The 15,053-nt window shown below is 35.5% G+C and overlaps 1 protein-coding gene across 3 annotated transcripts; it reads right to left on the bottom strand.

Annotated features, from left to right (window-relative positions):
• Positions 1–4,396: 4,396 nt before the first annotated feature.
• On the bottom strand, positions 4,397–14,649 carry lypla2 (lysophospholipase 2). 3 transcript variants are annotated; one of them, XM_073821959.1, is made up of 11 exons: positions 14,595–14,611; positions 13,454–13,484; positions 13,247–13,339; positions 11,988–12,019; positions 11,832–11,897; positions 11,657–11,704; positions 10,487–10,557; positions 10,214–10,287; positions 10,021–10,122; positions 9,759–9,935; positions 4,397–5,074 (listed from the first exon to the last, which is right to left on the bottom strand). In XM_073821959.1, the coding sequence occupies exons 3-11, from the start codon at positions 13,322–13,324 to the stop codon at positions 5,024–5,026; spliced, it is 699 nt and encodes a 232-aa protein (XP_073678060.1). In that variant the 5' UTR covers positions 13,325–13,339; positions 13,454–13,484; positions 14,595–14,611; the 3' UTR covers positions 4,397–5,023. The 3 variants fall into 3 exon arrangements, with proteins under 3 accessions (XP_073678060.1, XP_073678059.1, XP_073678061.1); XM_073821958.1 differs by lacking the exon at positions 13,454–13,484 and having other exon boundaries at positions 14,595–14,649; XM_073821960.1 differs by lacking the exons at positions 13,454–13,484; positions 14,595–14,611 and adding an exon at positions 14,127–14,477.
• Between the last annotated feature and the right edge of the window lie 404 nt (positions 14,650–15,053).

Genomic DNA, 15,053 nt, shown 5'->3' with positions numbered 1-15,053 from the left:
TGCTGGTCATGCTCTCATTTCATAGGACAATAATCTCCGTCTCCTTCGCGGTGTTAACGGTAGATGGAGGATAGTTTAAGAGCCACTTACTGCCACCTATCGAGAAGTATGAGCCACAGTCTAATAATAACCTAATATCAAGGTCCACTGTAAGTAGCCTATCTTATGGTTGTGGCTAGAAGGGATACAGGTGCGGCCGGAAAGTAACAATAAAATAAATCTGCTACCTAGATTGTGTTTTATTAATGTCTACAACCTACCCCAACCCTAAACCTACGCCTTACAATAATGCAAATACAGTAACTATTGTTGTTCAGCATGACTAAAGTTACGCAATTTTGATGTGCGCATACCCAGTTGTGTCCCATCTAGGCTACACATTTTTTTTACAGTAAAATTAGTTTTAAATCATCTGCACTCACATAAGTCATATTAGCAGGCTTATAATTATATTTATTTCTTTTTTTAATTATATGATTAAAATAAACAATTATGGGAGCACAAATGCAAATGATAAATAAATAAATCTAGTCCTAAATTTATTCTGTATTATTTTTCCTTTATTCCTTTCTGTATTTAATATTTATTATATTTACACTATCAGTGAAAAGTCAACATTTTTAATGTTTTTTAAAGAAGCCTGCATTTATTTGATCCAAAGTACTGCAAAAATAGTACATTTTTAAAATATTTGTACTATTTCAAATAACTGAATTCTATTTGATTTGTTTTAATGTAATTTATTTTTTTGATTTCAAAGCTGAATTTTTTGCATCATTGCTAGTCTTTAGTGTCACATGATCCTTCAGAAATCATTCAATTGTGCTGATTTGCTGTTCAAGAAACATTTTATTATTATCATCAATATTTAAAACATTTGAGTACATTTTTTCAGGATTGTTCAAAGATCAGTATTTATCTGAAATAAAAAGCTTTTGTAGCATTATAGACTATACCATTCAAAAGCTTGGAGTCAGTATAATTGTTTTTGTTTGGAAAAGAAATTGTAGAAATTAATACTTTTACTTAGCAATGATGCTTTACGTTAATTATAAATAAAGACATTTATAATGTTACAAAATATTTCTATTTTAGATTAATCAACCTAGTCTGTATTTTTATGAATATCTCACAACTCTGTGTAAAATACATCAATAATGTTAGATTACTCAGACACAAAAGAACATTTTGGTCTGTTCGAAAAAAAAAAGTAGCGCATTTGCGCCACCTAAAGGAATATATCGACTCCAGAATATCATTTTAATATCAGTCTACTGTGCGGAAAGTAGGTTTTGAAGAAATGTGAACTGCAACAAGTCTGGATATTTTGGTATTCAGAGAGATAGCATTAAATGTGTAATACATTTGTCAAATGATATGAAAGACGGTGTCTTTCCCTTTAATTACAGGCAGTTTCATAGGCCTACATTTCAATTAGGGCACGTTTTTGATCACTCTTTGATTTCAGTACTATTTCAAGCAGCAGTCAAAACAGGCCATCCACTTCTGCTCCAGCTAGATAGCTTTCTTCAGGGTTTGAGCACATTTGGACCTTTATCTAAAATGAAAACTTGTTTATTACTGTATGACTCAAATCATAGGCCTACACATTTCTGTATTAAAACTGCTACACCCTTTAGTCTATTTGCTTACCTCCTGTTAGGAAAACAAAGGGAGAGACAGAGTGTGCAAGAACAAACCTTAAGGCTGGGAATGGATGTCTGTGACATTTACATCCCTGCTCAAAATAAACAATAGAAACCACAGAAATTCTAATAGTTTCCGCTACAAATACCATTACAAACCATGGTTAGTTCCATTCCTCAATTCTGATTGGTCAGCAGCTGTGTTTTATTCACGATACAGCACGGCTACGACCGCTTCACTCAACGTTCTGTGTATCATTGAACCTCCTTAGCAACCACCCTTAGCAACGTAAACAAAGCTTTAGCAGTTAGGGACTACTTTTTTACAGCGGAAGGCAGTTTATGATTTTACTTTATGAAAACGTACAACCTAATATATATAAGTTAATATATATTTTTGATATTAATATTTTTATTGTGTGGTAACCATTTTATAAAAGCAATAAGGTACTTGAGGCCGTGCTGTATCGTGAATAAATCATGGCTGAAGGGGTTGCAGGCACGACGCGAACGCCCTGCAGCCGTGATTTATTCATGATACAGCACGGCCTCTCTTACCTACCTTATTGCTTAATTATACTACAGGGCCGTTGAATGCTTGAATCTGATTGGCTGACGAACGTTCTAATGGTGTGCATTATTTTCAGGGAAACTCACAGCGAACGTAGTTCCAGGCAGCTCTTGACCGCAATACATATATCACTTCGCCACACGATTTCAGTTATTTCAAAGGTCCTCACTGCCTAAAACAGCAAAATAACCAAAACCCACAATGACACTGGCCGAACGACACTCTGACGATTAACAACTTAAAAACTACATGACAGCTCTCACACGCGAGGTAACAACGGCGTGGTCTTGAAGAAAATGAATTTAAAGTTTAACTATTAGTGGAGACACTGCTGTCGATCACTTTTGAGAGATGCACAGACTCAGAGAGGTAATTCACCAGTTTAATATCTCTCTCCCTTTCTCTTGCCGTCTGTCTGCCTGTCTGTCAGTCTGTCTAAACTTCATTATTAACTGCATTAGTTTGCTATCAAACGGTCAAATGTCGTTTCTAGGTCTAAAATTACGTTTTGGAATTAGTAACAATGGCATTGGATGAGCTGCGTAAGAAATTAGTCCTACTCACAATAGCGTTTAAGGACAAAAACCGGACGAATGTCTTGAAATATATCATCTGATGTATGTCTTGAGATGTGGTAACAGTAGTATAAGCGGAATAATTGACTACGGTCCGTTGAATTCTACTAAAATAATGCACACGTGACCCGAGGTGGTGATGCGGTCAGGACGCGAAGCGGATTGGCTGTTACACCTGTGCATTATTTTCGTAGAATTCAAAGGCCCGTTGTCAATTATTGCTAATTTAACTTTCACTATTAAAATGGGTTTCTTTAGTGTGTTTTGCCACATATTCTATTAGGATTTAGTGATTTAATAGAAGGTTGACCAATTACCAGTAGGAACCCACAGGGTCCATTACAGTTTCCATTAAAACCAATACAGGTCCCATTAAAACCAGTAAAACCTTTACAAATATGGTGTATTTCAACTCAAGTTTTTAAATTGATCTATCCACATCACATTAAAATATTAAAGTAACATTATAAATAAAACACAGGACTGCTTTGTTGTGATTTGCATCATTTATTTCACATACAGGTGTTTCAGTAAAGTTTCTGAAGGACCAATTGTCCCTCAGTACACTTCAAATAAAAAGACAACGACAAAAGAACATGACAGATTCTTCTTTTAAAACAAGCACAAATGACAAAACGAAACCCAACAACAAAATACAACTCAGGTGGACATAAACTGTTAAGTTCACTGTTAAACCCAAAGATATTGCCAGATTTCTGCTGACCGACTTGTGCCTGGCATGCCCATGATTCATACAATAAACATTCAAGCCACAGGGCATAGGAAACCTGTCTGATAAGCTAAGAAAGGAATCTAACGAATAAGGAAAAATGCCAATTATAAAAGAGGGGATCATACCAGTTATGAAAACATGGAAGTCAAATGGACTCGGTAAGATAAAGTAACACTGAAATAATATATCGAAGAACATCTATTTAGATTTAAAAAAGCAACATTCACTACTTTGCAAACAACTTGTTTAGATATCATCACACAGAAACCATTTTTAATCCGTTTTCAAATGTATACAAGCAAACTGTGAGAGAAACGACTATGTTTGCAAACTCATCTTTCAATTTTAATAGCTAATCAAGGTTATTTATTTAATATCAGCAGGCTTTATCCGCCACTCTGCTGCGTAACTGTGACCTTCCGTCTTTTATTAATAGGTCGTGTCAGTAAACAATACTTATGCAATAATATGGAACCTGAAATGTATATACATATGCAATCTGAGACCCCAGAACACTTGAATGTGTTTGGTCACGTGAGCGGAGGATGATGAGGTTATGAGGTGGATTGGGAATTAGGGAGGATTGAGGAAGCTATTTAAAGCAACCGTCTGGAGTGATTCACTGATTATTTTTAATAAGTAATGTCAGAAGCTTAGTATCATTGATTATTATACAATAAAATACTCTAATCCATAGCTGATTATGTGCGTTTATTCTCAAATGCTTATATTTAGTAAATTTATCATATGTTGTTTTATTAAAATTAAAATTTTGCATATAGATTCTGTGCCAGATTTCTCTCTGGCACAAGTGAAATCATGTTTTCTCATTCTGTGTAACTGTTTTAGAAGAACAAAGCATACTGGAAGATTTGAATGATTCATTTGCGTAGTTTATTTAAGCCATTTCGCTTGCCTTCTCATATTCCTAGTTAAAAACAAAAGAAAACAAAAGATATTTCAGCACAAGTATGGTTTGCAGCATCCCGATGAAGCCCCATCGCAAGCATGCACCGTGGGACTAGCATGCAGAGCAGTGACGCGAGTCACTCCAGACGGCACCGGGCTCTCACTAACTTCCTCCACCACCACAGATTTGCAGCATCTGAACTCTCCCGAGCTGTGTTACAGAGCTGTCTAGCAAAATGTTACCTTCACCGCCTTGCTTATTCAGAGAGAGAAAGAGAGACAGAAGAGTAGAGGAGGGAAGCAGAGAGAGATACTGGATAATGGTTTAAGATGTAACGCATACAGGAATGTATAATGAAACTTAGTCTCCCTTAAAGAAAAGGCCGAAAGACTTTGATGGAATATTACTCTGTGCGTATGCCACTTAACAATATCACTGCTTTAATGAATAAATGTCCACTGAAGTATGAAATGTACAACTGAATGTGCATGCTCGTGTTGTAGGGGATTCATGGCTGTTTCCTGTGGGAGAATGGCAGGTCGGAGGTGAGAGGTCAGTGTCTAAGGGTCACAGTGAGCTAGAATGAGGTCAGACTCGGGGCAACTGCTTTTCAATGAAATCCTTCACAGCAGACATCTCCTGTAAAGAATGAGGTGTTAGAATGAGCATAAACAAATAGTATAGTTTTACTGTAACCACTGTATTACAGCTAAGATAATATTTTGCATGATTTCAATTCAGACCAACTAAATATTAGCAGTTCTTAGCAATATTTACAGTATACTTTCAGAAAAAAGGCATGAAAGTTGTCACTTGGATGGTACCCTTTTTATTTACCACTCAAGTATAGAACATATAAGTACTTTGTGAATAGGTACCAGCCTAGTGATAGCTGTTTAACGGTCTGGGATAGGTACTTTTAATTTTGTTTTTAAAGAATTTATTACTTTTATTCAGCAAGGACTGACGATAAACACATACACTGCTGTTCAAAAGACTGGGTTAAGTAAAATTTGTGATGTTTTTTTTTTAAAGACGTTATTAATGCTCATCAAAGTTCCATTTTAATTTGATCAAAAACACAGAAAAAAAGTAATATACTTTAAAATATAGTTTATTTATGTGATGCAAAGCTTAGTTTTCAACATCATTACTCCAGTCTTCAGTGTAACATGATCCATCAGAAATCATTCTAATATGTGACCCTGGACCACAAAACCAGTCTTAAGTCGCTGGGGTATATTTGTAGCAATAGCCAAAAATACATAGTATGGGTCAAAATTTTAGATTTTTCTTTTATGCCAAAAATCATTAGGAAATTAAGTAAAGATCATGTTCCATGATGATTCTTTGTAAAATTCCTACTGTAAATATATCAAAATGTAATTTTTGATTAGTAATATGCATTGTTAAGAACCTAATTTGGACAACTTTAAAGGTGATTTTCTCAGTATTTAGATTTTTTTGCACCCTCAGATTCCTGATTTTCAAATAGATGTATCTCGACCAAATATTGTCCTATCATAACAAACCATACATCAATAGAAAGCTTATTTATTGAGTATTCATGTGATGTATACATCTCAGTTTTGTCAAATTTAACCTTATGACTGGTTTTGTGGTCCAGGGTCACATATGCAGATTTATTATCAGTGTTGGAAACTGCTGCTTAATATGCGTTTTGGAAACTGTGACTTTTTTAGGATTCTTTAATGAACAAAAAGAATCATTTCTAACACTATAAGTCTTTACTATCACTTTTTATTCACATCCTTGCTAAAGAAAAGAAAAAATAATTTCTTTCAAACACAGAAAGAATGAAAAAATTCACAAAAAAATTTCCTATTTTAAATAAATGCTGTTCTTTTTAACGTTTTATTCATCACTGAATCCTGAAAAAGGTATCACAGGTTCTCAAAAAAATGTATATATTAAGCATCACAATATTTTCAACATTGATAATAAATCAGCACATTAGAGTGACTTCTGAAGGATTGTGTGACATAGGAATACATTACATTTTAAAATATATTTAAATAGAAAACAGTTATTTTAAATTGTAATAATATTTCACAATATTACTTTTTTTGATCAAATAAATGCAGCCTTTGTGAACATAAGAAACACCTTTCAAAAACATTAAAAAGCAGTGTAGCATAACACAATAAAGAACTACTAATGAAATTAAGGGTGTGTTCACACTTGTAGTTCGGTTCGTTTTGGTTCATTTGGTCCGGACCAAAAAGGAAAACGAGACATTTGTTCCTGGTCCACTTAGCGTTCACACAAGCATTTTTGACAGCGAACGTAAAGGCATAGTGATACGTTCACAACCTGACTGGTCGAGTTGAATGACGTATATTTCGTGATGCAACTCACCGAACACTCCAAACAACAGGAAAAGGTGCATTCAACTTAAAGCACTTTAAGTAAAATTGCATGTATATTATTTATTTTTATTTTTTTTCAACACCTGCAAACTCACAAAGAGCTCATAAAGGGCATTTTACCTCCTCATTGCTCCACATTTGCCCTCTGCTAATTTTGTTTTGGATACACAGTGTGTTCCCTTTGCGAAATCATGTCATACAGCACCACATATTGTCATTACTTCCTGTTTTTGGTTCGTTTAGAGGTATTTGGTCAGTGTTGCGTTAATATCTCATTCAAACTGTATCAGAGTTAATTTGGAAGTGGACCGAGACCCATCTTTTTAGCGGTCTCTGCCCACTTTTTTTGGTTCAGATGGCAGCATTCACACTTACTCAAATGAACCACACTAAAACAGAGCACCAGGTTTCATTTTAATCAAACCAAACTTGACAAGTGTGAACACACCCTAAGACATATAGGTAGGTGTTTTTTTGTTTTGTTTTTTTGGAAGCCTGCATAATAAAATTGAACATGGCTAAACATGTTCAAACCTGTTAAAGGAGTAGTTCACTTTCAGAACAACAATTTACAGATAATTTACTCACCCCCTTGTCACCCAAGATGTTTATGTCTTTTTTTCTTCAGTCGTCAAGAAATTATGTTTTTTGAGATAAACATTTCTGGAAATTTCTCCATATAATGGACTTAAATGGTGCCCCGATTTTTGAATCTTCAAAATGTACAGTTTAAATGCAGTTTAAATGGCTGTAAACGATCCCAGACGACGAAGAAGGGTCTTGTCTACCGAATCGTTCGGTCATTTTCTTAGAAAAATATATTTTTATATACCTTTTAAGCACTGAAACTCGTCTAGCACTAGGGCTTGTAGTGCGCGTTCCCGACTTTACGTACTCACGTCGAAAGGTCACGCGTGACGTATGCGAAACTACAGACCCAGTGTTTACAACGCGAACTTGAGAAGAGAGAAGTGCAACGCAATCAAATACTCTTTAGCAACAAGGTACAACATATAGTACAACGATGTCGGACGACTTTGAAGCTGGAGGAGCACATGAGATGGAGTTTTTCACCGTTTCCTACCTTTTTGAGCCAGAATACACAGACGATGAACTCTGTCAGAGAGAGAAAACTGCGACCGCCACGGTGGCGAAACAAGCCTCGGGCAGACCGCGTTTAAACGAGACGAGATGGTGGTGCAAGTGTGGAAAATGCCAGCCATTTTCAGCGGAGCAGGAATCTCAGTGCTGTCACGACTGGACCACATCTGTTCCACTGTTACAAACAATCGGCGAGTCAGGTGATGGGACTGCTTCAAGCATTCGCTGCGCTGCAGAGCACGGTGGATGCAGTACGTAAAGTCGGGAACACGCACTACAAGCCCTAGTGCTGGACGAGTTTCAGTGCTTTTTCTAAGAAAATGACCGAACATTTCGGTAGACAAGACTAGGGGAGGGAAAAAAATAATCGATATTGCAATATATTGTTGTGCTCTCTGTCGCAATAAATAATCGATACACTAACGGCCAATATCGATATTTTATTACAACACAAAATGATTAATTTACCCGTCGTCAGTGTCACTGTCACTACCCAATATCTACCATTCTGTTTGCGGGGGGCGCTGTTCGAGTAAATAGGGGTAAAGTGGCGGAAGCAGCGGCCAGTGAAGAACACAAGTTATCTAACAACAACAGAGAAGAAGCGCAGAAAAAAGAGAAGTGAGAAGAATGGCGGAAAATAACGAAAAACAAATTAAAGACGCACCCGCTAGTTGAGCATGCTGATCAGTTACGCCTGTTTCACACATACTCCGTCTGCAGTGCGTATGCGTTGAGTATTTTTTTCCGCACCCATGTTAACGGATTAGAGCGTTCACACTGCACGCGGTTGCTGTCCGGCAGTACGTCCCAGAAGCGGTGTGCAAGTACATTCAAGTGCATTGAATAATACGTTGTTGATAATACGTTGAGTTTAAACGTGAATATATATAGTATTGTATTAGTGTACTGTGATAAAAGAGTATCACAATGCTGAAAAAGCACGTTTGTATTTGAAATCAAAATAACGGATAAATGGTGTGTTTGTGGTAAACAGCCACGGATCAGGAACGGACTGCAAACGTGTCCTGTGTGAAAGCAAAACGAGTCCGTGCTGCTTCTGCACCGCATACGTAACGCACACGGACTGCATACGCACTGCAGACGGAGTATGTGTGAAACAAGAAGAATATGCCTTGATGAGACCACTGTCCAGGTTAACATAAAGCACTTTACAGTAACTTACTACTGACGTTTCAGTATCATGGTTTACACGTGTTAGTTAATGTTCATGTTGTTTTTTAATGTTCAGGCACTTTTATCTGTCTAGCTGTACAGTGTTTACATTTAAGACCAGGAGGCAGTGAGTTATTATGCAAATGCATATTTCTTTGCACAGTGTTGGAAATGTTGGCATTAATAAATGCATAAGATTTCCTTATTATGGGTATTTTTTTCTTTTTCAGTCACATATATCGTGATATATCGTTGATGAAATTTCTTCCAATATATTGAATATCGTAAATATCGTGAATCGTGATATTATCATTATCGTGGGCCACATATCGCCACAGAATTGAATCGTGAGTTACCTGTATCGTCCCACCCCTAGACAAGACCCTTCTTCGTCGGCTGGGAATGTTTACAGCCATTTGAAGCTGCATTTAAACGGCATTTTGAAGGTTCAAAAATCGGGGCACCATTTAAGTCCATTATATAGAGAAATTTCCAGAAATGTTTATCTAAAAAAAATATAATTTCTTGACGACTGAATAAAAAAAGACATAAATATCTTGGATGACAGGGGGGTGAGTAAATTATCTGTAAATTGTTGTTCTGAAAGTTAACTACTCCTTTAATTTAGGTTTCTGTGAGCATAACATGAGTCTCACCTGAGGACAGGAGCTATGCATGAGACCCGGGTAGGTGCGGAAGGTGATATTCTGTGGAGAAACGATGGTCTTGAGTTTCTCTGCCGTCATAGCCCCAAATTGCACCGGGATCATGGGATCCATCTCGCCATGACACTGCAAAATGGGAGTGCCCTTGTTTCCACTCCCACTTGCAGCCTAATGGATAAAAAAGCAGGACCATATTGACAGACATGCCCATTTCCATATATACATATTGATCCTTATTGCTGATGTCTTGTACCTGTGGGAAACTCTTGTGAAGTGGAAGCCAACAACTAAGTCCAACAACACCCGCTAGTTGCTGCTGAGAGGTCAGAGCGGTGTAGAGAGAGAGAGCTCCACCCTGAGGATCAAACAACGAAAGAGGAACTAAAAAGCATCTGCAATGTCAGCCATTACGTGACAGTACAAACCTTCAGGAAGGATAAACATACCTGAGAGAAGCCACCAAGAATGATACGATTGGATGGTATACCATTCTTTACCTCGTGATCGATGATGGCCTTTACTGTTGAAGAAAAGGAGTGGTCTATGCTTAGTGCCACATAATCAGATTTCAGGAAATAACAATAATCTCTGTCATAAAAATTGTCACATGGTTTAACAGTTGCTGATACAGACTAAGCCAATTTTTGGATGCTTCCTAGTCATGGGACAGTTGTAAATGCCCAAATATGCATGCATGTCCAAAAACAAATTTTGCTCACTGTTCTCTGCTGCTCTCTTAATCCCTGCTTCATCCTCTGGTGATTCTGGGCTTAAGCCTATCAGATCAAACCTGAAAAGAAAAACAATATACAAGAATTAAGGGATCCAAAAATCAATTAGTGAAAATGCTTTTATTTAGCATTTTATTAATATCATTTTCCCATATTATATTTAGCTTTTTTTTTTATTATCATTTTTACATATTATTATAGCATATTATATTATTGTAGCATAGCATATTCTAGCATTTTATTATTACAATTTTTCTATTTTCACAAATTTTTATTAATACAAAATAGTATAGTATACTATTTAACATTTTATTATTAAAATAAATATTGCATTATATTACATAGCATTTTATTAATATAATTTTCCATATTATATTATATCACATTATTATTACATATTACATTATATAACAATTTTCCATATAATATTATAGTATACTATTTAGCAATTTATGAACACAAACTTTCCATTTTACATTATATTTTAGCATTTTATATTACAGCATATTATTTTACATTTTTCCACATATTATATCATTGTTATATTATTATTATTATTATTATTATTATATTATTTAGCATTTTTAATGCAATTTATCCATATTATAGCATATTATTATATTATTTAGCATTTTATTATTACATTTTTCCCATATTATATAATTATGTTATTTTCAGATTATTTTATGTTATATTATATTTCAAACTAACAGCATTTATTTGAAATAGAAATATTTCTGTAATGTCACTTTTAATCAATATAATGCATCTTTACTAAATAATTCATTATTTAGGTATTAATTTCTTTCAAAAATCTTGCTGACTGAACGGAAGTGTGTATTATATTACATAATAAATTGTTATACTGATTAATATATAATAAATATGAGTAAGATGACAAATGAAATTTTACATTAATTATTGTTTGTCCCTCTTTTGCTTTAACCACAAGTATAACATCTGACCATCTGTACAAAGAGCCACTTAATTTGATTGATGACCTAAACTGGCACAAAATCAAAATCAACATGATACATTTTCGTTGTTTTACATTTTTCAAAATCCTAAGCATTGTTTTATTCTCAGGTTCATATTACATTTTCAATCCCTACTGCATTTTTATTTAAATGTACTAGATTCACAGCATAGGAAACTTACCATGAGGGCATAGTCATCTTCATGTTGAGTGTAACAGGGATTCGGGGTCTAGAGTAAGAGAGTACAATAGACTAATTCTTAATAAATTTAAAATCAAGTGAAAGTAACATTTTTGTATTGCGTAACAATCAACACATACAAAAAATGCAATTGCAATTCACAGGCTTTCACTTACGCGTGTGGGCAGATGTATTTGATGTATGGCAGCCGGATAGACGTCATGGTATCAGCCCAGCCGTGTCTATAATAAGCAACATGACAGCGTTATTTCTACACCAGGCCAGTGGGTATTAAAAGATCCTGCAACAGGCAGGTAATAAACAGAACTTACCCTGTGTCGCCCAAGCCATGGAGGAAAATCACCTGCAAAGTTAACAAAACATGATGTGAAACTTATCTCTGCAAAGCCTCAAAGAGGCCAGACTTCCTGTGTGATGCTGACTCTCGGTTATTTTATATAAGAGATCTTAGTAGCAAACTTGAGCTTTCTATGAATCTATTCACACTTTTCTTCCAATAAAATCAAGGCAGATTTGTTGATGTTGACTACTAAAGGAATAGTTAATTGAAAAATGAATGTTCTGTCATCACTTACTCACCACTCATGTCGTTCCAAACTCAAAATACTTTAATTTTGAAACACAAATGAAGATATTTAATGAAACCTGAGAGGTCTGTCCCTCTTTTAAAGTGCAGGTAACCAAAACTTAGAATATCCATAAAAGTCATAAAGGCATTTTAAAATGAATGAATCCATATAAATTTAACTGTTTATTCCAAGTCCTGGGAAGTGATACAGTTGCTTTTTATGATGAACAGATCTAATTTGTGACACTGGATCACAAAACCAGTCTTAAGTAGCACGGGTATATTTGTAGCAATAGCCAAAAATACATTGTATAGGTCAAAATGGTCTATTTTTCTTTTATGCCAATAAACATTTGTATATTAAGTAAAACTCATGTTCCATGAAGATATTGTGTAAGTATTGTGTAAGTAACTTAGTTTTGGATTAGTAATATGCATTGCTAAGAACTTCATTTGGACAATTTTAAAGGCAATTTTCTCAATATTTAGATTTTTGTTTGCATCCGCAGATTTTCAAATAGTTGTATCTTGGCCAAATATTGTCCTATCCTAACAAACCATACATTAATGGAAAGCTTATTTACCAGATTTCAGATTATGTATAAATCACATTCAGACTTTTATTCACATATAAACACATTACATGCGTGTCATGCGCTAAAACAAACCTCATTGGTTTTTACGCAGCACATTTGAGCTTTTAATATTTTGCGATGCCTTTATGACCTTTCTGATATCTTAGTTACCTAGACTTTCAATGGGGGACAGAAAACTTTTCAAATTTCTTTTATGTATCTTAATTTGTGTTTTGAAAATGAACCAAAGTTTTATGGCTTTGGAACAACATAAGGGTGATTAAATGACTAAATTTCATATTTGGGTGAACTGTTCCTTTAAGAAAACTTAAAATAACTGACTCAGTATATTTGAAGCCTGGTCTGTGAGATGCTAATGAATAACTACAACTTTAGATTGTAGTTAATGATTTGACTGGTCTCTCACCACCGCCGTTTCCTTCTCCGTCCCAGGCACTGTCACGGCTTCCGAGAGCAGGGGTACAGACATGTTGTTGCCACACATACAATGTGAGGAGTGCTTTTAGGAAAACACAAAAACAAAATGTTCATATGCGATCAGTACAGCATGTTTACGCAAAATCCAAAGGCCCAGGCAATAAGTAATGCATAAATGGTTGTTAGAGATACGAACCAGACGGTTTTAGAAAGAAACGGTCAGCAGGCTGCAGAATGATTAACAAAAGTTGGTTTAATTACTAGTTTTACAATTGATCCCCATCTAAAGCTAAAAGTGCTCTACTGCTCCTGCAGAGCATCTAGACGTGAACAAGAAAAAGCACGCTTAAAGGTAATGTAAAAATTACAGGGTGATTACACCTACTGGCTAAGCGCTGACGCTTATGTTAATCATACAGACAGAGGTTCATTTTCTGCTGGTGGCTGTGCGAATCACAAGTTTGTACTTGCAGACATCTGCTTAATATAAGTTCTCAGAAAACTGTTTCTAATGAAGCCTAAATGAAAACCACAGGTCCCTGTTTTCCTGGAATCACATGACAGCACCGAGAAATCAAATCTTGACAGCTGCAGGAGGCAAAACACTCCAGTTTAATGGTTTCATTCGTCTTTGAGTGGCCTGGGTGACCATATCTCAAGTTTAAGCCTGGAGTGTTTCAACACACTTGAATGAACTCCATGTGCCAGTCTTGGTTTAATGGGTCAGTCTGGATTTCTAGACTTCTATCAAATCATCTGCTACTAACATCTTCATTATTTACTAGAAAAATACACTTTTTATGCACCAGTATGCATCTGATTATTCAACGACAACGATAAACACATATCTATAAGTGACTATTGATCACCTCTAATGCGTCAGTGCGATAATCCTCATGAATCCTGCTATGAATACCACGATCATATATTCAAAAAGAAAGGGAAGAAAGGGATGGGCAGCGAAAACAATAGAGAAATGGACGAAGCTTAGCTCAATTTTTTTTCAACCTGGCTCAATCAAGCACAGGGTAGCTGTTACATGTATAAATAAAGCCGCTAGATCGTTTCATTAATACTCGAGCGACATGATCGCAGTTAGGCATCTTAATCCTGTTTCGCCTGTATGATTGTCACAATGAATCCACAGCCTCATAGATGGAGCTATCAGGCTCTCTCTACCCCCGCAAATAATCCCACTGTTAGGCTACTCAACGCCAAGCTTGCGCCTTTATAGCTAGCGATAAAGCCAAGGTCAGGTGGTAGAGTAAAATTTAGGGTTCAGGCAGGAAAAAAGCAGATATAAACAGCGGCCCACTGCTACAAATTGATTGACTCACCGCTTGCTATCCCAGGTCACAACGGAACTTCCGCTCCTTCTGCCGGAGAGGGGCGGAGTCACGGCGCTGTGATGTCACCGTATTTGTTCAACCGCGTGATCTTGATTGTTATAAATGTTCAGTTTACAGTAGGAAACTGTAAATAGTACATTATTTTGTAAGCGTAAGACTACTATGTAATGCGAAATATTAATTTTCTGAATTCCGCATTTTGTACAATCACTATAAAAGCTCGCGCATAAAATTGTTTTCATAAAAATAACTATTTTTGTAACTTTGTAAATCGTTATAATTTTTTTTACAATTTTTTTATTTGTAATAAATCTATTAATTACATACAAAAGACCGCAATTAAAAAATATATATATTTAAAATGTCTATTATTTAGTTGCAACACATTTTAAGAGAACAGTTAGTTATTATAATAAAAAAAAGTCTGTATTTTCTTAACTTACAAGT

The sequence above is a fragment of the Garra rufa genome, chromosome 17 (genome assembly GCF_049309525.1).
Source record: "Garra rufa chromosome 17, GarRuf1.0, whole genome shotgun sequence".
Classification (NCBI taxonomy): domain Eukaryota; kingdom Metazoa; phylum Chordata; class Actinopteri; order Cypriniformes; family Cyprinidae; genus Garra; species Garra rufa.
Note: the sequence above shows the minus strand (reverse complement) of the source record. Positions and strands in the feature narration are given on the sequence as shown.

What these genes read in the sequence shown, in the direction of transcription:
- lypla2 (XM_073821958.1), bottom strand. Translation starts at nt 13,324, where the DNA reads ATGTGTGGCAACAACATGTCTGTACCCCTGCTCTCGGAAGCCGTGACA. An exon ending in TAAGAGAGCAGCAGAGAACA is followed by an intron (nt 10,288 to 10,486) that starts GTGAGCAAAATT and finishes TTTCTTCAACAG; the next exon opens with TAAAGGCCATCATCGATCAC. An exon ending in TGCATAGCTCCTGTCCTCAG is followed by an intron (nt 5,075 to 9,758) that starts GTGAGACTCATG and finishes CATTCTTTACAG; the next exon opens with GAGATGTCTGCTGTGAAGGA.